General features: G+C 39.1%; 1 protein-coding gene across 1 annotated transcript; it reads left to right on the plus strand.

Moving 5' to 3' along the window:
* The first annotated feature begins 1 nt into the window (after position 1).
* Positions 2–908, plus strand: MRPL36 (mitochondrial ribosomal protein L36). The gene is made up of 2 exons (XM_074897801.1): positions 2–121; positions 233–908. Exon 2 carries the CDS (start codon positions 243–245, stop codon positions 540–542), a length of 300 nt encoding a protein of 99 aa, XP_074753902.1. The 5' UTR covers positions 2–121; positions 233–242; the 3' UTR covers positions 543–908.
* Positions 909–23,204: the final 22,296 nt, after the last annotated feature.

The following is a 23,204-nucleotide window of genomic DNA, read 5'->3' on the forward strand; positions in this document are numbered from 1 at the left end:
CGCAGGCGCAGCCACTGCCCCGCCCCTCGCTGGCGCCCGCGCGCTTCCGGCGGGCCGCGGCGGGCGCGCATGCGCGTAGCCGGCGAGCGGGTCTCCGAGGAGGGCAGCGGCCGTGGGACCGGTCAGTGCCCGGGGTCTCCCCTCAGGGGCTGGGGGCGGGCGGTGGCGCGGAGGCGGCGGACGGGAGGAGGGCAGCGGGGCGGGTGTTCTCATCGGCACGCTGTCCCGGCAGGGCGCGGAGCATGTTGTCCTTCCTAGCCAGGGCCGCCGCCGGGCCGCTCCGCTCGCTGGGCCGCTCGCCCTTCTCTTCCCTGGCCGCGCCGCTGAGCCGGGCCCTGCCGCTGTGGTGCGAGGCGGCCGCCCCCCGCGCCCTGCTGGCCGTCCCGCCGCCGCCCGGGCTGCCGCTGCCGCCGCTCCTGGCGGGGCTGAAGACGAAGACCTCGCTGAAGAGACGCTGCAAGGACTGCTTCATCGTCCGGCGGCGCGGCCGGCTCTACGTCTACTGCAAGACCAACCCCCGGCACAAGCAGCGGAAGCTGTAGCCCCGCGGGGGCTCTCCCGCCGGGGAGAGCGTTAACGCGGTGCCGGCTCTCGAGTGCCGCGGTCGGGCTGCCCCGCGGCTTCCGAGCGCTAACCGCTGGGCACGCAGGTCGCGGAACGGCGTGGGTAGCGGGGTCTCATCTTCAGGTGGAGCCAGGCGGGGTTCCTCACGGCCCTGGCCGCAGCTGCAAGCCACGGGTGCTGGGAGCCGGAATGGGAAGCCGCGGATTTTAGGACCTTTTGTCATCTCGGCCATGAAGCCTTACTCGGAATCGCCGCGCTCTTCAGTTGGCAAGGGCAAAGCTGAATAATCGGAGATGCCTTTGTGTTTAATTAAAGCAAAATAAAAATAAACGCTGGTAATTGTGCATTATTGCCACATATAATGAATCGTTCTTAAAAAAACCCAAACCTAGGTGTTGAAAGCTGTGATAACAACCGAGAGTTTCAAACTCAGGTGGGCTTCTAGGTGGCAAATAATACTATATTACATTGAAAGATAACGTTCTAGCTTTTGACTCGGCTCATTGGTGAGGTAGAAATGTCTTTTGACTGTTGAATTGCAGCAGATGTAATCAGAAATAGCGTGGCCAGCAGGGACAGGGAAGGGATCTTATCCCTGTACTTGGCACTGGTGAGGCCGCACCTCGATTCCTTGTTCAGTTTTGGGCCCCTCACTACAAAAAGGACATTGAATGACTCGAGCGTGTCCAGAGAAGGGCAACGAAGCTGGTGCAGGCTCTGGAGCACAGGTCGTACGAGGAGCGGCTGAGGGAACTGGGGGTGTTTAGTCTGGAGAAGAGGAGGCTGAGGGGAGACCTCATCACCCTCTACAGCTCCCTGAAAGGAGGTTGCAGAGAGCTGGGGATGAGCCTCTTTAACCAAGCAATAAGTGACAGGACAAGAGGGAATGGCCTTATGTTGCACCGGGGAAGGTTTAGACTAGATATTAGGAAGTTATTTCTTTACAGAACAGGTTGTTAGGCGTTGGAATGGGCTGCCCATGAAGGTGGTGGAGTCCCCATCCCTGGAGGTGTTTTAAGAGTAGGGTCAACGTAGCACTTAGGGATATGGTGTAGTTGGGAACTGTCGGTGTTAGGTTAATGGTTGGACTGGATGATCTTTAAGGTCTTCGCCAACCTAGATGATTCTGTGATTCTGTATTCCTGTGTAGCTTCTGTAACGCAAATGTAAAAAATCCTTGCTGCTTATCACTGCAGCTCTTGAGGGGAGATGCTGGTATTTTAATTAGTATAAAGTAATCAACACTTTTTTTAAGTTTTAGTGCCTAAAATCATCATTTAATGATAAATTGACCCTTCACAGTGTATTTGGAAGTATTCTTAGCCTCATCTGCCTTCAGACAGGTCCCTTCTGATGTTTCCAGTGTACCTCCTGTTCCACAGTTTCCCAAACCTTAACCCAAATAACAAGGCACTACCTAGGAATCATTATCTTTTGGGTGAAGTTTGTAAACCATTTTGTGTACGTGTTTACAGCAAAGGAGGTAGTAATTTCTGATTCCGGCTAATTTGCCTTAAGTTTCTGCAAAGCTTTAGGCTCCCTCATGTAAATCATGAGGCTTTAGAATTACCCTTTTTTTTTTCTTTATACAACTTTTCCTGTGTCCAGTAGAACAACTCTATCTTAATAGAGGTGTGGGGAGCATGGCAGTAACACCTCAGAGGTCACGTAGCCAAGCACACTGTTGGATGCAAACTAATGGACTGGTACCCATGGATTATAGTTAGACTGCCAAAATTGCTTCAAGCCCCAGAGGTGTTCCTCATGCTTCTGAATAGGGCTGTGTTTGAGGCAGGAGTCTTCAGTCTTCCTGTGAAACGCAAGTTCTCAACAGAAAGTACCAAACTAAACCTTTGGACAACTGTCAAGTTACTGCTACAGGTTTGCCAGAGTACTGTAAGTGCCCCCAGCTTGGAAGGGGTGAAATTGATGAGCAAGGTGAGGTTGCTGTAACATTGGATAGTATGATGACTTGAAGAACATTTCTGCCCAGTTATAAGCCCACAACTTTAAAATTGCAGTAACTGTTATAACTACATCTCTTTTTTACTAGGTGTTTGGTGGACAGTGAGAAGCTAAGCCTGGAAAGCTCTGTCTAAGCAACCCAGAGGCAATAGTTACTGACTGGTTCCCATGTGTCAGGCAGTTTGTCTTTTCACTCATCTATCTCATCACCAGGAATGTGGGTTTGCAGAGAGGAGCAGGTTAGTTAACATGCACATCCATTTTAGGGGGACATCAAAGAAGTTCATGGCAGTGAAGGGGGAGAGGAATGGCTAGCTTCATCTAACTAGAGAGAGACTACTTCAAAATGTAAAAGCTTCCTCAAAACCAAAGAACCTTGAAGTAGTGGAAAACTTGCTGTACTTCAAAAGGTTTAGTTGAAATGTAGGCACTCACAAATAGAAATTTCTACTTTCTGAATATCTGCAGCTTCTAAATATCCTTGCGTGTAAATAAAACGTAAGCAGAGAAATTTCTTGGAAAAGTTTTACGCCTTTAACCCACTTTGCCAGTTAAGCAGCCTAAACAACTGGAGATTTTAAAAGCTTTAATTCTTAGATTAGGATTAATGGTACACATTTCTAGGTGTGTTTTCTTCCAGCCTATGACCTATGTGCTGTGAACCCCTGTGATACCTTGTGAGTGTAGCTATTAGTACACCTTTAAGGTAAACACTATATGTATGTCCAGAAAACCCTCCAGGCCCACCCACTTTCCTGGAGGATGATGAGGACTGTGCAGGGACTGAGCTGTGGATTGAATGAGTCAGCCATCAGAAGTGAGGGTCTGCAGGTGATTTTTTTAGGAAGTATAATTGACAGCTGGTCTTATTGCACCCCTCACAGTTCGTCCAGCCCCTTGGTTCTGTCAGGAAAAAAGGCAGCTCTCAGGTACAGGACAGAGTGTGCCAGTGGGTCGCTGGGGTGATGTTCAAACCAGGACTTGCTTGCCAAGGGCAGCATAAGATGGTGAAGAGAGCTGTGAGCATGTGTGGCCAGGGCTAGGGGCAGTAGGTGGTTTCTGGCCAGAGTTTTGAATGCAGTAGTGTCTGGGACTCGGACAGATTTACTCATGCCAGGCTGGTATCTGTTAAATGCAGTCTACTCTCATCATCAGGGAGTGAAATTTAGGGGTAGGATTACCATACAGCAGAGGGGGGCACAAATTACTGTGTTTTAATCTCCTCCTTTAGCCTAAGACTTTTAAGTTTTTATACAGTGCTGACTCAGCAACCTATTTCAACAACTTATAATTAAGAAAAATTGTTGCACGATTAAAGCCATTGAGTTTAGTCCTGCTGGTCAGAAACTTGGGATGTGTAGTAATTTGAATTCAGATGTTTAATATGCCTATAAATTATTCATGTGTTGTCATGTGAATGGTCAGTTTGTGATACCTGGGGTGGAGCGTTCGAAAGAATGGAGCATTCATGGCCGTCACTGAAACAGCGTATTTGGTTGTGCTAATAGATTTTGGAAAGAGGATTATAGGATTAGAAACTAGAATACTCTGAATTGTAATTGTACTCTGCCATTGAGTTGCTGTATAATCTTGAAAAAGTAATTTTGCCTTTGTTTCAATTTCTCTATCTGTTAGGCAGTAGTACTGAAATCTCACACTTCTAAGTACCTTTTACATTAGTTGATGTCCGCAAACTGTCACAGAGGTTTTCTGAAAAAAAATCAGATTGTATAGATTTCTGTAATTTGGGTGACATGAGGAAAGTGGCTGGAGCTGGTGGTGATACATGTTTACTTTAGGTTTGTTTACAACAGTTACAAAATAAGAAGGTGAAATAATGTCAGCCAGTAGGCTAGTAGTTGTAAGCTAAGGATTCACATCCTTCATTACAGATTTTCTGAATGTTGTGCTACTGAAACAGTTGTTTTCAGAGGATAGGGTACACATACTACTTAAGCTATCCAGGCCAAAAATGTAGTCCTGGAGTACTAAAAATACCTATCTATATTAGTTCCACAATCATATGTGTTTCTTTTTATTTCTTCCCACTCCACAGATGTTGTGTGGGCAGAAGATGAAAGGAAGGGGAACGATAAAGAGAGTGCAGCTAGAATGTAAAATGATTTAGGGGAGAAATAGGACCAAATTACACAGCAAGAGGAATCCATACACTGAAAACTGACATAAGATCCAGGCTCCAATTACATTTTTCAGCTTCTGGTTTCCTGCTCGTTTTGTGTCTAGGTTACCCCTTCCAGAAATTCTCCATTCTTAAATCCCCACAGTGGAGAAGAAACATGACAACTGATGCCTCCTATGACTGTCTCTATCATACAGTTATGAAAATAATTTACAGTTGTGAGTGACTGAACTTATTAACTCCTCAGAACTGTTTTAAGAAATGAGACTGTCAGATTCCTCATATGCAACAAGTAGAGATGTATTTAGGTCAACTGGAGGATGAATCTTAGAGCTCATGTACATTAATGACTGACAGACTTTGTGGTTGCGTGTATGGGAATTACAGTACTGGTTGCTGAATTCAGGACAATAGCTCTTCAGTAATGACAGGTGAGGGAGAAGTCTTTGGGAACAGTAGTACTGGGGGAGATGTGTCTGCTCAGACTGAGGCCATACATGATGGGGTTAGCTGACCAACAGGTGACTTTTCTAGATTCTGACACCACCAAAGCTAGTTTCCCAGACTCAGTTAAAATAATAGCTATTTTTTGGCTCTGTAGACACCGCATGTTGCTTTTTCAATTATTTTATCATACTATGTAGATAACCAGAAAAAAAGCACAAGAAAGAGCAAACCTTAAGAGCAATTGCTAATGCTTTTGCAAAGTATTAACATTGGAAACTTTCCATTATTTGCAGAGGTGAAGTAGATGACTTCTGTTCTGTAGTATCCATGAGTCTATAACTTGACAAAGGAAAATTAATAGTTGGAAGTATTATTTTACAAGAAAAATAAAAGTGTAGATACTCTTAAGGGAAAAGAAAGTGAGAAGCAGATTGCTTTCTCTTATTTATTTAACAGGGCAAATGAACACAACATGCTATTGCAGGTACTGTTCAGAATATGTTCTCTGTAACTTCAAGGTCTGTCTGGGTTTCAGTGAGCTCCATGCACCGGCTGTTAATGAGGTTTCATTACCAAAGCTAGTTTACATGTAGCTGCAGTGTCCCCAAAGTTCTGAATCAGCAAGAATGGACATACCTTGGTATACACTGCTGAAAACTATCAAATTACTCTTAAGATGCAAATTAAGGATAAAACAGTCCCATTCAGTTTAATAAGGGTGATTATACACTTAAGTACATGCATTCATTCCACTGCAGCTCATCAGATTATTAACTTGGAGCTTGAAATCTGTACCAGTAGTTTACACGGGGAGGAGGGGGTGGGCATGCAGCCGAACATGTTAGTCCCAGAGGCTGAGAAGGGTCTGGGGTCTTTCCAACTAGCCGGGACAGTTTAACTCACCACACCTATAGGGGGTCATGCCCTCGCCTGTCCAGTCTCCTCTGCTCTCTAAGACTGAATTTGTCTTCCTGTAGGAATAGCTAAACTGCCCACGAAGCTGTTATTGAACTGTCACACTTTACAGCCCAGTTTATTTCGGTAAGTGGTGGTGTTTTACTTCTATACCTCTGGGAGATAAACTGCAGCAGTTTCGTTATTGCTCAGTATCCCACTCGTAGTGGAGGCAGCAATCTTTATAAGAGCTTCATCACAGTGAAGACATTGAACCTGATCTAAAAATGATGAAAGTGGGTACAGGGAGAATATTGGCACCCAAGATGAAGCTGTCACTTGCTGGAGTTATCCACCTGCCTCCAGAAATGGAAGATTCACCATTTCACCTAGAAGCTTGTGCATCAGACTTTGAAATCCATGGTCTGTAAATGTGAATACAGTATTTTTCAAGAATCCACCTGTTTTTACGTACTACGTCAAGCAAAAAGGAAAAAAAAAAAAAAAGTGAACTTTGTGAAGTTGTTTGTTATAAAAATACATTGAATCCATTTAGTGTTTGAAAGTAAGCAAAGGAACAAGCAGGAAATAGCGTAAGCTTCTCTGTTGTACATTATAATGTACATTGATATAGACAGTGCCTAGGAAAAGGCTGGGAACAAGCGGTCTCAGAGCCTATACAGTTTAAAAAGGGACTCATGACTATGAAGGAAATAACCTAAGATAATCTTTATAAAAGCAGTGACTGGGATATTTAAAACAGGTCCCTTTCACTGGGCTTTAGATAAGAACCACTGCATGTAGATTGTGTGCCAAGTACTTCAGTTTTGTTTTGAATCCTCATTCTGCTATTAAATACCAAGCTGGTTTTAAGAAAGTTGTCTGGTCATTCATCCTGATCACCAGTTGCATAGTCATAAAAAGGGAACCTAGTTGTGGTATTTAAGTGAATGACAATACAGTAAATCTGAAAAGGTAGCCCAGGGCTCGATCTGAAGGCTGAAGAATTCTGTCCTACCAGAGGTAAAGGAATGAAGCCTAAAAGAGGGCTGCAGCCAGAGACCATGTGGTGGATAGGTGAGTCTTGTCCAAAATACGGTCACTTCACTGTTAAAAATGTGACTTCATTTGCTTTAATTTGCAGTTACTGAATTTTGTTGTGTCTTTCATTGTTAGTGCTGCATTTTTTTCTTCAGAAGGTACAGAGTCACTAAATTGAGTCACCCTTTAGTCTTTTGATAAGCTAGTCAGAAGAATCATCTTAGTTTTCTCACTATAAAATATTCTTTCTTTTGGATAATTCTGTTTTCCATATCCTCCTCTCATTTCTTTTTAAAAATACAGACGCAGGAACTGTGGGCAGAATCAAGCTTAGCGATGCTGAACACTGAGGTTAAAATGCTGGAACTTTTGAGTATACAAGTCCTTCTCATGTATGCCTGAAGCTTACCAGCTTTTTTCCAACTGTCTCAATTGTCTAATAAAAGATACTGCCTCTGCCTACAAGCATTTCCTCTCATACATTCTTAGACATTATTTGCTACACCATACAACTTTTGAGTTAATCTTTCCTGAAATATTTTATACAATTCTGTCCTCCCAAATATTTCTGGTTTTGCCAGTATGACAGATGAATGTCTATTTCTGTGTTTCTTGGAAAGACGCATCACCCTAGATATTTTAGGATTGCTTTTGAACAACTCATGGGCCAGTTTACACTGGTGCCTCAGCATCTTTACTTGTGATGCCCATCTGCACCGGTTTTGGTCCTACAAGTAGCCAGCAGTCTACATTCCTTCAGTTCATGGGTGATTTTATTCATCCTATACAATATTTTGATTTTCCTCCATATTGGTTTCGTACTGCTACCTTGCCTGCATGTTTGATTAAACATCCTGCTTTTTGTGCTAGGTCAGAAGGGACATGCAACTGACTTCTCAATAAATGTTTGGGGTTTTGGCACACCCATCTAACACCTTGTTTTTAGTCACTTCCTCACCAACCTTAAAATTCGTTAGGTAATCTTCCTTTTCTCTGTTTTAATTAACTGAATAAATGCACTGTCACATGTCTTCCTGAAGTCCTGATAGATTAGGTCTACTGTATTTTTATCTCTTAGAAAAAGTCAGAGAAAGATACTTTCATTTGACACGATGTATACATGCTACATAGTGTTTCATATAATCCCATTTTCTGCTAATTTTCATATCATTACTTTTGTTCCATATCAAAACCCTTTTACATTGCGGAATTTAGCTTACAGACTTGTGGTATTCACTTTCAACTGCTGGTATTTCAGTATTTAAAAAAAAATATATGAAATCAGTAGGCCAAAAGTATCCTGAGCCAGCTCTTAAAGTCTCCTGGCCAAAAGTTATCTGGACCAGCTGCTGTGATGTATTTATGCCTATGTGCACGCTAATTGTCAGTCAGCAAGTGGTTTGATTGCATAAGGCTATCAAATGACTGAACAACAGCTTATCTGTTGGGCTGGGGTTTTTTTAAACAGCAAATAACAACAAAGGCTATTTTGCTGTCTTTTCTTCCCCCCCCCCCCCAATTTAGACATATATAAGGCATCATGTTTTCACAAGGGAAAACAACGTGCCTTTAAAATACTCAGTTACTCATGAGAACAAGAAAAGTTTAGTTTCTTTGCATATTACTGGGGGTGTCAAAAACTCCAGGCATTTCTTAGCTACCCAGTGCATACACCACAGAAGTCTCTGTGCTTACACAAGGGGTTTTATATCCTTCAAGTATTATGTATGACACAGTAAAAAGAACCCTTTGTTACCTTTTAAAAGGTACATGTACATGAATTTGGATACAGAAATATATTTATATTTTAAAATGTATATGACACGCTATTTTTTTAATAAAAGATTTTAGAATTTCAGTAAAATAGCATAGGCCAGATGTAAACCCCACTGAAGTAAGTGAGAAGAAGCTGAGTGACTTCGAGGAGAAAGATGCCGTGTATATGTTCTTGGCAGAGCACACCCTGTCAGAGGTCTCTCCCCAGAAGAGGGGATAAGATGGGAGCTGAGATGTGTGAAGCCTGTCTGGTGATTCATGCCTGTGCAAAACAGCTGATCTAAGGGCTTGGAGAGTCCCTCAAGGACACACAAGCTGCATTTCTAATACAATTTTGAGTGAAGAGGGTTTCCTTTCCAAAAGTCTTCTTATTCTCAGCTCCAAATAATAGATGATCCTGCCAAATTATATAAAAATTAGATGTCTTATAAAGATGAATGGTATGCTTTGTAGGAGATCAAGTGTAGTCCTCTTCAACATCCTATTTTTAGTGATTTCTTCAGAAATTTTATGCGTGTTTGTATATGTGAAGGTTTGACTGGACTCACCAATCTTCCTTTTTTTTTAATAAACCAGCATAAAGTAGAATTTATTTACATAATGCAATGATCCATGAAGGTTACCATAACATCAAGGGACCATATTAACCGCTTGAATGGAATTCATTAGAAATTAACTACCACTTAAATTAATTTTCCCACATTCACAAGGCTGTAATGGTGGAAAAAGGAACCGTCCATCAGCATGTACTGACAGGAGAGCTGTCACTGCTTTTATTTATAGGTGAATACATTAACCCATGAAGCAGCCTTTTCAGACCAAATCTTGAGCTTCCGTACAAACAAGCTCCTTCAGAGACTTTTCTTTTAATAAGTAATCCAGCCTCAGTTAAACAGAAACACATATTGCCTAACGCTTTTACCACTGGCTATATATATATTGTAGCCTTTTTCATAAGAAAAATTTGCTCTGAAAAAATCCAAACTTCACACTGTACATAGTTTATTTTCAATGGTTAATATTATTGATTAGATCTAGTTATAGTGATATAAGTGTTGGTAAAACTATACAAACAAAAGATTGTCCGTTGATTCTTCTTTTGTAGTTTTTTACATCGTTTGAATTTTTTAACTCAAATAAATATATTTAATTATAATTTTATATTTTTAAATACAAATAAACATATGTGCAAGTCTCCAAACCGTAGGATGAAAGTGAACAAGACTCATACCTGACTGTGATCTAGGTATTCTTTGGGCAAATTAACTGTAGTACATTGCAGTAATCAATTTGAATAAGCTACAATGGGAAGGAGCATTGTGGCACCTGCTAGATGATCATAGTTGTCACCAAAAAATTCAGCATTAGAGGGGGTTGTCTTTTATCTATGTAAATCTCATCGCTGAAATGATTTTAGGACAATTTTCTGTACAATTTAATCCAAACATTTTTTTTTTTCATGAATAATTATAACTCGGAGCGAAAAGCTGGGCCTTACCAATTAATAATATTTTTTATATTCTTTTTAACAGAGAAAGTTCAGTAAGAATATGATAAGATTGTTAGCTTTTAGGCTCCCTATCTATGACTTAATATTAAAAAGACTAAATAAAACAATTTTTACATTTTTTACTGTTGGATACTACCATATAAACAGTGGTGACACAACATTATCAAATGATCCTGTGTGCCAGCAACATTGCTCACTGAAGCGTTTCACTCTCATTGCCATCCAGAAAGAGAAAATACAGAAGTTCCAGTGAATTTCATAGTGTTGTGAACACTTTCTCTTATGCTCCTCCATGGTTTCCATACCAGTGTCAAAGGAAGCTTTACTGCACAGCTTCCCATATGAGGAATCTGGAGTGCGAGTGGCCTTCTCAGGTATTTCTGTGAATTTATTGCTGTGTTCAGACACTTGGCAGGCATAGAAAATACATGAGCTTTTCCTGGGTTACCCACAAGTCCCTATATTCAAAGGGAACTGAAGGCTGTCCTGTTACTCCAGTGATAAAATTGCATGCTATTATCTTCTATGTTGTCTCCTCTCAACAGATTCTTTTCAACAGCTTCTCAGAGGTATAGAGTTGTTACATGCTCAGGGCTAAAAACATAAACTCAGTAAGTGAAAAGAAAATGTTTTACAGTCTTTGCCCCCCAATAAGATATGTAGGTTTCTATTTCAATCATTGAAATATGTCTACCCCTGCTATTCAACTATGCTGAATTAAAAAGTGTCAGTATTACCTAAAAAGACTGTTGTTGCACATGTCAGTCCCAGCCTGATGTCACACATCTTAACAAAGAATTTGTGTTCATTTTTCTTATTTTTTATACTTTAACTAGTTAAACTGAAAAGCTCTAAGTACTTCTACAAATGGCTTGGGATGCTATTTGTTTAGAGAATAGACAAGTGATTCTCTGATGTTCTCATGGCTGCCTAAGGAAAGCTTGTAGCTGGGAGCAGACTAGCCACTCTCCTTCAAAAGTAGCAACTGTCACCAGTACAGTGTATGATTTATTTATCATTTAATGGATTTAGAACACTTAAAATCCTTACAAACACTATTTTGTCTAATTCTTCCACATTTTATGTGGCACTGCCTTTTAGTTTGTCTGATTTTTATACACTAACACACACACATAATATATAATGTGAACGAGTCAGACAAACTAGAAAATTATGCCCTTCTACTTAGTTCTCATCAGGGACTACGGTTAATTTGGTTAATTGATACAATATTGACTAAGTAATGACTCTCGCTTCTGTCAACATTTTTACATTTGTTATATTCCCTTGCCTGGCTCTGCTTTTCTGCTTTATTTCCTTTTAAAATTTAAACACCTTAAAAAAGGCTCTTCTCAATTAATGCATTTGATGATTGAGGAACACTGAAATTAACTTTTAGCCAATTAAATTTTTACGAGTATTTGCTATTGTCGACAGTAGTAAAAACTTCTGTTTCAGCCACATCAATAATTAATTTAGAAGCACATGCCTGAAATACTTCCCCACATGCAAAGGAGTTGTTATTCTCCCACAGCTTCCCTCACAGTCATCCTGGTGACTCCCTTGGCACTAGTACACCATTATTTTGTTGGCAGCATTTTGATTTCTGCATGGTTATGATTAACCTGTACAATGTGTTCCTCTTAATGCAAAGCTGTTTTCTTATCCCTTCAATTCTACAAACTGGAAAAAGCATATAGCCGGAGGCCACACAGAATAATACCAGTGTCAAGCTTTAAAAAACATATTTGTTTTGTGTCCTCTAAGGACAAATGATAGACATGTAAAAATGTTTTCTCTGTTTCTCTTTCAGGGAATACTTACTTCAGAATTAACTTCTGTCACAGAAAACATAATTTGAAGAATCTACTATATATTGTTTCTGAGCATTTCTGCTATAAAGAGGGAAAATAGTACATTGTGTATGACATGTGTGATTACAAGGTTATAGAAACTCTTTATGTTTCTCTTGTTGTTATGGTTTCTCCTTAAGAAAGCTTGTCACTGGAAACAGAAGAGCATCCTTCCTTCAAAAGAGGCAAGTATATAATGCCATCAAACAGCACAGTGTAATGAATGTAATTTTTATTTGTTTTATAATACTTCAGATTCCTACACCACTGAAGCACTCAGTGTTCTTCATGCAATCCAGTCATGTATCACTTTTGAAATATTTCAGAGGAGAAGAGAGATTTTTATGATACATCCTTAAGTGTTCCGATGATTACGCATGCTGTAACCTATTTCTCCATAAACGCATTCCATCTTTAATTTTGTCCTCTTCAAGATACAATCATCCTAGTGTCCTTTTATTCATAAAGATTGTTCTTTTACATACTTTCTCTGTCTTACCTATTTGTTAATTCTGTTTCTCTGTGATATCAAGCATACTTCATTTCATGCTTCATTGTCCATGTTTTAGTTTCAGCTCCAGTATATTAAATGTTCCCACCCTTTTGCTCCATATTTTATAGCTGACAGTACAGAAGCGTTAAAAGCCTTTCTCAAGCAAAGAAGAGTGTTTTTTATGTGGAATTCTCTTCCTTCAGAAACTCGATTGACCCCAAATCTAATGAATCCACAGTCAAGAAAAATAAAACTCATTCAAGGCGAAAAGTATCTCAACAACATTTTTCTGAAGTTAAAATATCAGAAATTTCCTCTTTTCTTCTCATTTCCCACCCCTTCCCCTTGAAATAAAGACAAAATATATACAGCATAATGTAAAAAAAAAATATTAAAGGATTAGCTGTATAATTTTTGCTTGAGTCTACATATTATTAGGAATTTTATGTACACTTGTTTCTGATACCAAAATGTTCTACTTCATTACACTGAATACTTTACTTTTTGTTTGAAATCCTTAATCTCCTGTCTCAGTTGTCATAGTGGACCTGATCACAGAAAAGGATTTCCAGGATCTGAGGAAGTCCTGATAAAAGGGGGGCAGCTTGGAAAGGTCTCTTAGAAAACCCTGTGGTGGATGTAAAAGAGATGCTAATTATAGCAGAGCCCTTGGAGACTGAAGAGATGCTCATAAAATAGTCATGGTTCAGCCTGTCCATCACTTTCTTTTGGTCAAAGGCTAGATGGCTGAATGACAAATTATCCTGGTAAGTCAGTTAGGAAAGATCTTAGAAGCAGCACAGATCATCAAAATAGTTGTGGTTGAGAAAGTACAGGTTCGGCCTGAATGGATCACATTCCCCAAACTGTATCCATGCTGTAGTGACATGACGTCTCTATAGTCTTAAAAATTATGCCAAGAAGTCATATTTGTCACTCAGTCAGCTCATGAATGCTGGCCTTCAACTGCAGAGTGAGCACAGCCCAGCTCCCTGCAAGAAGGAGCACGCAGTTTCCTGAGGACTTCCTGGTTGGGAACATGAGGTGCCCTGGGCTGAAGGTCCACGGTTAGTACTCAGGGATTTACAAGTGAGCACCCAAGAGAATACCTCCAAGTGTTTGGTCTGAGAGGGAAGTAGTCCCTTCAAGTAATCCTGGTCACACTGGGTCACTGGGGTACCAAGACAGCAGTGAGGGTCCTTCTTCAAAGTCTCCTCTTCACAGGACTCCAGTGGGGGAACTACAGCAATGCCTTGGCCAGCTTGGCTTGGTGCATCGCATTAAGGTGTGTGGCAGAAGGCCCAGTATCTCCCTCAGCTGCTGTGCGGGATAATTCTCTCTCCAAAATCGAGGGAAACTGAGCCCTGGTTTGTGCTTTCCTTGCTTTGCCGGGAAGATGAAGTCTCTGCATTTGTTATCAGAAGATCTGGAAGCAGTGAGCCAACAACAGGATGCAGGGCAAAATGGTCTTACTCCTTCAGACAGCCTGATCTCATAATTTCTTATAGCCTCTTCCAGTCATTGCTGGCACCCTCGTCCTCGTAGGGAGGACATCCATGGTCCACTGCCCTCATGCATGTTTTGGGAGACAAGTGCTCTCCTGAGCTGGTTCCATCTGAGGAGCCACGGAGAGGAACAGCACAGCATCCCTCTGCACTGTTGGTGTCTGCATGGACCTGCCTGTGGGGGAAACCCCCCTGCAGCTGAGCTAAAGGCAGTTGAAAGGGGAGATGGTGAGGGCAGTGCTGGGGAGAAGGAGCAGGGCAGAGGTGAGACTTGAGACTTCTGTTGTTTGCACAACAGAATGATTTCCATAGATGTAGATACCTATTCCCTCTCTAATATCTGTTGTATGATATACCAGCACTTCTCCAGAGCAAAGGATAAAATACAGATAGGATACTTTCTTCTGGTTTGCTCCCTTTGACTGCTGCATAACATCTTTTTTTCCCTATGATAATTAAATTATCCTCAACTTTCCCTCTTCAGCTACAAAGCATCCTGCCTGTTTTCTACCTAGAGTGGAATTGCAAGAAATTTCTGAAGGTATTTGACATAGATACATCTTAAATAAATGTAAAATTCCGGCAGTTATTATTGAAATATTGTCTAAGTCTTGGTTTCAATTAGGTTTTGAAGAACACACTGAAAAACAATGACAAAGAGCAGATAAACAAAGAAACACCAAGGATCCCAATAAGTAACAATTTAAAAATAGAGAAAATATGATAGTAACAGAAGCAAAGCTACAAATAACAGCAGCATTAAAAACCTAAAATAAAATTACTTTAATACAGCAGAATAAAAAAAGCAAACCAACCGCCTATACAGAACTTAGTTGAAATGCTTCAAACAAGACTAGAAAATGTAGGTTTTATCTTTATTTTTTCTTGTGAACTAATTGCTTCAGAATTAAAATAAAGTACTATTTCACTGATGGTACCGGTATAGAACAGAAGGAAGCACATGTGTTTTCCCTGATCATGATCCCATAGTAGTAATTAAAAACAAAGAAGAAAAGAAAGATTTTTCTGTCTATAATAGTTGGCCTCATTAACATATCAGCTACTCCTTCTTTGATTTAATGGAATATCAAACAGGTTGTGCTCCCACTTACAGTCATTAGGCTTGAAGTGCTGATTGCTGCATGTTCAAGGCCTCGGGCTTCTCTGTGGCATCATCATGAGGAATACCCACAGGTGTTTTTCTTACTGTTCAACAGCCACGTTTGAATGTGCATTAAAAATCTGATTAATTTGTCAGTGAACAAAGATGATTTCTGGGCGGGTTCAAAAAATGTTACTTTTAAATATATAGACACACATATATGTAAACACTTTTAAAAATTTCTAGGTCAGAACTTCTCCACATAATATATTAATGATTTGAAGCCACACTTACACTATTTAGCACACGTTCTTTCCTGTACACATGCTTGAAAATTCTTATAAGCAAAAAGACACAAATTTATTTAGAATGACAGTGGTTTTCCATTATTTTGAGACAGCAACTAAGAAATTGAAGTAAATTGTTAATTATAATTATGTCTGCTCTTAGAAAAATAGAATTTATTAATGGAATTTCTTCACAGAACAACTGTTTTGTATGGGTTACACCACTTTCTCCTGTCCAGACATTTTAGTTCACTTTGACAGGAAAATTACCCATTTTGGTGGCAAAGTGAGTGTTACTTCCCCTTAATAAGATGGCTGTGTGCCTTGTTATGACCTTTCTGTTCGTAAAATGAACTAAATGGTATGCTTTACTGTTTCTGCTTGGACGACCACTCTAAGGTGTGGCACAGAGTTTACAGCAGTGAGCGTCACAGATAAATGCCTATGGAAGAGCATCATATGTTTATGGCTCTAAAAATACCCCTTCCTTTGGAGGCACTGTAATCTCTGTCAGGGGACCCTAAAATATCTTGAGCCTTAACTCATGCATCTGTTGAATGCACCAGCAAAAGAAAATTGTGGAAGTGATTGGGTGTTGTTTTCATTTGGCTTTTATGTGATTGCAGTGTGGCAATTAGTAATTTTAGAGAATAAACAAGATGACAACTGCTTAGCAGCAAAAGGCAGAAAGAACTCATCAGTGCTGCCGTACTCCCACTCCCATCGTCCCATTCACATTATCTTAGTCACACACAATTGGAAGTTAAGGCAGCAGCTCCTTTTTACACAGCATAAAGATATACAAATAACAAGCATTAAATAAGAAACATCGCACCACATCAAGATTAACAAAAGTAATAATGCTGACCTTGCTAGCACTCAAGTCTTTTCAACCGCGAATAATCTTCCATCCTTACAGGGAAGAGCAAGACACCTAATCCTCTAGCATGTTCATGATAGAAGAATTGCCACTCCTTCCCAATTAATCATTATCTGAGACAGTTCTTTTATACTTGAAGAGATTATTCCTTAGCCCTTTGCCAGCTAAGGTTCCCCTTGTACAGAGAAAAGCCAACTAGAGGTCTCAACTCCAGTAATAACCCTTGCATTTTAGATCCAGCATGTTGTATTTGTCCAGGCCCAAATGCCCCTTAAATGTCTGTTGGGTGCCCCCTGCCCCAGTATCTTAAAGAAAAGCATATCTAAATATTTTTTGAGGTTTTCTACAGATCAAAGCTAATGTCTATTTGCAGTTTTTGTAAACACACTTTGAGTAGAGCTTTAACATGGTATGAAGATTAATGACCCTTAAGAGAAGTCCTGCAGGTTTCATTTGTATTCTCTGCGCTATGTTTTCACACTTTTCGGAGAGCAGTGCTGAACTTCTGAACCACTTTGTCAACCTTGTTAATTTGACAGTGATTTACATCTCTCTTAATTCATACTGGAATATCTTCAGCTGTAGATATTTGTTAGTTATTCCACTCAGGAGGGGAAACCGTGGATTCATTGCCGCAGCTCAAGGTCTCAGCACACCCAACTGTGTAAATGACCTTGACTAAAAGCACCCATTTTTTCAGCCCATGTTAGTATCCAAGTGTGTGTATAATAGAAGTCAGGTGCATTGTGTATTCTGTTTCCATTCCTCTTTGAGGACCTAGGTCTCTAAAATATTCCTGTTCCTCCCTGAAAAGAGAAGAAACAGGATCTCCCCCTCGTAGAGGCAGTCAACAGTGTTTATATTCATGTGATTTTTGTATAATGACTAGAAAAAATGTTGGGAGTTCAAGGTTATGCTTAATGAAATTCTTGCAAAGGCTGATGCAATTACAACCAACTGTGGTTAAAATTATTCAGTGTACTCTGACAGTGTACACACACAATGTTCAGCACCGCAACCCTGCAAAGTTGTACTTTCCCTTACCTGGAGATGCTGTCTCCGGAAGGACTGGCTCCTAATCCAGCAAAACGCAGAAACATCTGCAACTGCTGCAAACTTTGCTGAACGGTGTTTCGTATTGGAGGAGAGGCTAAAGCAGGGGCTGACTGCCTTATAGGGCACCATTGATTTTACAGAAATGATGTTTGAAGAAATTTCTATTATTCGGTTTATCAACACACCTTTTGAGACCATGGAGCACTAGAATGCAGATGCTGTCAGCTGGAGGGTGGTCTCAAATTGCACCTCCTTAAACTTACTGAATATCTCTTCCTCTTTTACATATATTGAAAAAGTAGATCTCTCCCTCCAAGATCGGATTAACTGTCTGTAGGGTACCATTATATTCTAATTTTTCAGGCGAGGATGAGCAAGCTCAGCTCCACTTTCTAATGCATTTTGTGGCCACATGGCTCTAGTTACTACTTTGTTAAGCAAGTATTTTGGTGCTAACTGATTTTTGCTTGGTTTGGAACATGGGCTAAGTGGTATGTCTAATATCTGTCTGTGAAGTTCTATAAAAATATACTCTTATCCCCAACATTGGACAGGAGTGTTCAAGTTCAATTGGTTATTCTTGTCAAATATGAATGCTTCTCAGCTGGTGCTTTCTAATGCACAGCATTTTCCTTTCCCTTAAAATGACACTGTATCCTCCCTATCATATTGTATGTGATAAGTGATGTGTATTCACTTCGTCAACCAAAACATATAATGATAGTTTGAAACCAAATTTGTAAGAAATCCAATTGTTCCATGTAGGCACCATATTGTTTACAGTTCCATCAATACAGACGTAACTTGGAGAATATAACCATTAGATTATGTATTGTCATTTACAATTACCACTTGAGATCAACAGACTCTAATCAATTCTTTTACTACTGTTGTACTGATTTAGTTTCATATTAACCTCTTTACAAGAAACTGTGTCTAGCTGTTGCTACAAACAACTAACCCTTCTTCAAAGGGTCTGGAATGCAGCACAAACACCCCACCCCCCCCATACACATCAAAATTTGTCACATCATCTGCTGCTTTAGGATGAAGTACTTTCAAGGAATTCTGCCTTTACTTCAGATATGATTAAGCTCTTTCACATTTTCATCATTAATTCAGTGTATCTAAATGCTTTTTTTTTTTTTTTTTTTTTTTTCATTTTAAGGGACTAGTGGAGTATATGCCTTCCCTTTCTGGATATTTTGACAGGTGGTAGGAGGATGCCTAGAGCTGTGAATGATCAGGATTTAGGCATTTCAGTTTCCATCTATAGGAATTTATGGCACCTAGAGGCCTGTAGACTTCCATGAATTTTGCCATTAGACATTAGTGTGTCCTACACAAGACAGACTTACAAGGAAAAGAACTGAAGATTAATCTGGGTGAAATAAATCTATGAATTTCATGATTATATATATATCTAAGGCAAACTACATATGTATTTAGGGATTTTTTTGATGTCTAAATTGTTATATAATTGATATATATCTGCCACTAAGACTAGTAAATAAAGGTGATATGTCTTAATGGACCAGCTGAAACGATTGGAGACAACTGACATCTTCTGTCTTGAACCCTCCATCCAGGTCTGACAAGAAGCAACAAAGCCCCCAACAAACTTCACAAGGAACACAACTGCTGTTCTGCTTTGATGCCTCCACTGGAAGAGTCCAGTGGTGGTACTGGTTTCAGGATCTTCCCCATTTCTTTCCCTTGCTGTATGCTGTCTTGCCATCTCATCTGTGCTGTGCTAGCCCAGCTGATTTTTCTTACGGTACATGAGCTCCCTTTGGCAGGGAAAGATCAACAGGAAGCTTGTGAGAGGCAAAAATAATCTATATTTCTAAGTCTATATTTTAAGACTGTGAATGATAAATACAGTGATTTTATTATGTTGACAGTTTTCCCACAAAAGAAAATAAAGTAACTTCTGAATTCTATATTTTTCCACTTGAATTTTCACTACAGTGAAATTCAGGTAGTACTACTACTGAGACTGTCAGTTAAAAATTCACAGTGTGGTTCACAAACATGTTATGTAAACTGAGAATAAGGCAATAAGCTCTGGTTTGGATGAAGGCATCACTTTTTTAAACTAATAATTTTTATTCTTTGAAGGAAGTTTCTCTGTTTTAACATTCTTTAAGAATGAAGACTTACATAATGACAATGTAGTATTTGTTTAAAGGAAACTGTTTTCCGGGTACTCTACTGTCTGCTATGTTTCTCTAGAATAAGAATTGCTTTTAGTATTCAACTATTTAAATTTCTGTGAGAGTTATTAGCACTAGTAGTAATTATATGAATTGTAACAGAAAAGTAAATTTTCATGAAACACAGATTGCTTTCCTGGATTGTATTTTTTTAAAAATTCAGTTAATTATCTAAGTGAAAATTATAAATATTCCTACAGATCTTTTTCTTTATTCACTGGAGGAGACTTGCACATAAAAACTTACTTACATTGTTTTTTAAATCATTATGTTTTAAAAGAAGCATTAGTAGCTTCATGTGATATATGTATTTCAAAACTGTAAGTGTATCTGAAGTTGCTTACACTTCCAGTCTGTAGCAAACTTTGCAGAAAATTGAGAACAGAGAAGACTTTGCAAGCTTGTTTTTATTTTAAACATTATGCTCTTTTGTATTAATCTTAATCAAGCATTACACAAAATCAATGGCAATTTGAATTAAGAAATTGGATATCAGAAGAAAATCTCTGTGAGGGCCCTTTTCATCAATAGGACTCTGAAGGCATTTTATAGTAGGCAAAGAATGGCATAGTTGTTGTTTGTTTGGTGGGTTTTTTTAATATATTTTTAATTTATGAGAGAAAGAAGCATAGTTTCAGAGAGACTGCAAAACAGCTTAAGCAGTGGTCACCAGGAACTGTGGATCCAGTTTTGGAATTCAAATACCAAACCAAAAATACGCATAACTTGGGAAAGCTTCTCTGCATACTTCCAGGGAGAGGTGGAAGACATCCGCAAGCAGAAAAAAATAATAGGACTTCCAAGATACCAAATCATTATTACTATTATTTTAATGCATTGCATCAGCATAGGCCAAGGATAGACTTACAGTGTTAAAAATGGTACTAACACCATAGAAAAGGCAGAATTGTTCAACAAATACTTCTTACCTGGTCTGGTAAGTAGGGCGTCCCAGCCTGCCTATGGTTAGCACAGAGATCCCTACAATGAGTCCTTCTTCAAGCTCTTCCCTATTTCTCCCACCAGCCCTATGAATCTTCTCTCTCTTTTTTCTTTTTTTTTTCTTTTTTTTGAGTGTAGGTTGACATCCCACTAAAAAAGGAAGAATAAGCTTGCACAAAAAGTTGTTTTAAAGCCTCCTGGGCAGAGAGGGAACTGAATCCAACTTCTTTGTACCGGGTGAATGCTCTACTTTCCAGATTATAAAAAAGTCACTTTAAACCATGCACCACTTCACATTGAGAGACTCATTTTCAGATTAAAAGAATGCATTTCTTAATTACAACTCTAAAATTTGAATCAAAGAATATAATTAAAAAAAAAAAAAGTTCTTTTTCTTCCTTCAAAGAACTGAATTTTCACTTTTTTCACGTTTCCCAGTTCCCAGTAGGAATGATTCATTCAAATCAGGTTGAACTTTGCATTTATTATGTATTCTGAGGGAAATCTGGGATAAATAGCCCTAGCAAGCTAACCAAAATTGGCTTCACTTAGATAAAATCAAAAGGATTCGGCCCTACACTAATACAGCAGATGCATGTGACACTGAAACAGGTGGCAATTTTTCTTAACTGTGGCTTCTTTTTTGTCTGACTGTGTTTTAAGTGGATGAAGCTATGTTTTTGGCTACCAAATCCCATCCATAAAGAGGTCGCAAGACTAAACTGATCAATTTCCCATGTAACATGGGCAAGGAAGCAAATAGGTTCACAGTCGAGCTCAAGCATGAGCATAAAAAAGCAGAGCTGGAGCAGAAGTACCTCCTGCTTTGAGAATCACCAGAAGACAGACTTTTTGCTCCTCAAAATTTTCAAGGTCAAAGACAGGGGACTCTAGGAAGTTTAATTGCTTGAGGAGTAAAGGACAGCTGAGCAGAAGTTTACGGGATTGCGGCTTGGCTTTTCATCTGTCTAGCACCTCTTCCAATCTTTCATCCTTCTTGTGTGTGTGACCCAAAGCAGCTAAAGCTACAGTCACTTGACTAACCTTGTTACACCAACTAGTTTGCAATATGACTGCTGTAAGCAGCAGAGAAAGAAAAGCCCCTCTGTAAAATGGGAATAATGATTCTCTTTTCCCTTCTAAATGCATTGAAATATGCAGATGAAAGTCTTAGAGAGGAAGTAAGGCCCTATTTTGAAACAAGTCTGAAATGTTGTTTACCTGTAAATAAACAAAGGTTACATGTTGAAAAAGTTTGCATAGTAAGTACTTACAAGCTGCACATTGTTTTTCATTACCAATGATTTGTTTTCTTGCAGAACAACTTCTTCTAAAATATTAAACATAGTCAAAGTGACTAATGCATTTTTTCAATCTAAGAATTGCTCAATTAAAAATTTAAAAGGCACGCAATTTTGATTTCTGCCAACAATAGTCAAAATTTGTGTATAAAGATTAATTACTTATAAAGTAAAACACATCTTTTAAAAACTAACATTAAATTTGCATCTACACTGTATGTTGGATTTTATTCTACTCTCTTTAAGCAAAGGACTTCTGGTGGATTTTTGGTAGAGCTTTAAAATGCTGAGGAAATGCATTGTATGAATTGACTAGTGCTTGAACCAGCTAAAACTGAGATGCAAACCATGTTTATAATACTTTTTGTTCTGAGGCATTCATTATACCCTATGGATATCCTACTCAACAATATAAAAAAATATACTGAATTTTTAATTGCATTATATTATTGTGATTTATTATCTTATATCAAAAAGTATTCATACTTCATAAAAAATTAAACAAGTCTGTTAAAACCCTCTTTAAAAATAGTTGCGTTTTTAAACTGTGTAATAACACTTGTACTGACTGTACATGATTGAAGTTTCTATTGACAGAAAAATATATATTTCTTTTACTATACCAAGACTGCCCTCTAGAGTCTCATTGGGCCAAATTAATCTATGGTGTAACTCCTCTCTTCCCAGATTAGCTTTGAAATGCACACATCTTCACAGGCCCCGTTATGCAGTGCTCCAATCTGAATGATACAATGCTTGCTTGAAAAAGTGGGTAATACAATTTCAAGACAAAGATGGGAATTTTCTTCTCTTATCATGAGGTCTGATAACTCATTACAAAAAAATTGCTTTTAGCCTCTTTACTGCACATATTTCTCATTCCAACTGACTTGTAAAATATTAGGAAAATGATGACAAAGAGAACAGTTTTAATCTCTTCCTAGAGCCATGTGAGAGATGTGTATGTCTATAAAATATGACAGAGGGAATGCACGCAGGGTAACCAAATTAGGCTGGTACTTGTTCTTTCTTTACGAGTGTTAAAAAGCAGCACCTCTCCCCTCTGAGGGCTGGATTAAGCTTCCACTGAAACCAATGGCAAACCTTAAGTAATCAAGGAAACAGAATTATTGCACTGATTGCCAGAAGCGTTTGTATTCAGTTGTTAAATTAATAATGGGTATCTGGTTCAATAAACAGTGCTGCTTCTTATTACTTACCAATATATTATG

This window comes from Athene noctua, chromosome 2, assembly GCF_965140245.1.
Source record: "Athene noctua chromosome 2, bAthNoc1.hap1.1, whole genome shotgun sequence".
In the NCBI taxonomy this organism is placed as follows: domain Eukaryota; kingdom Metazoa; phylum Chordata; class Aves; order Strigiformes; family Strigidae; genus Athene; species Athene noctua.

Bases quoted from the DNA above. Each gene is read 5' to 3' on its own strand.
- MRPL36 (XM_074897801.1), top strand. From the start codon at position 243: ATGTTGTCCTTCCTAGCCAGGGCCGCCGCCGGGCCGCTCCGCTCGCTG.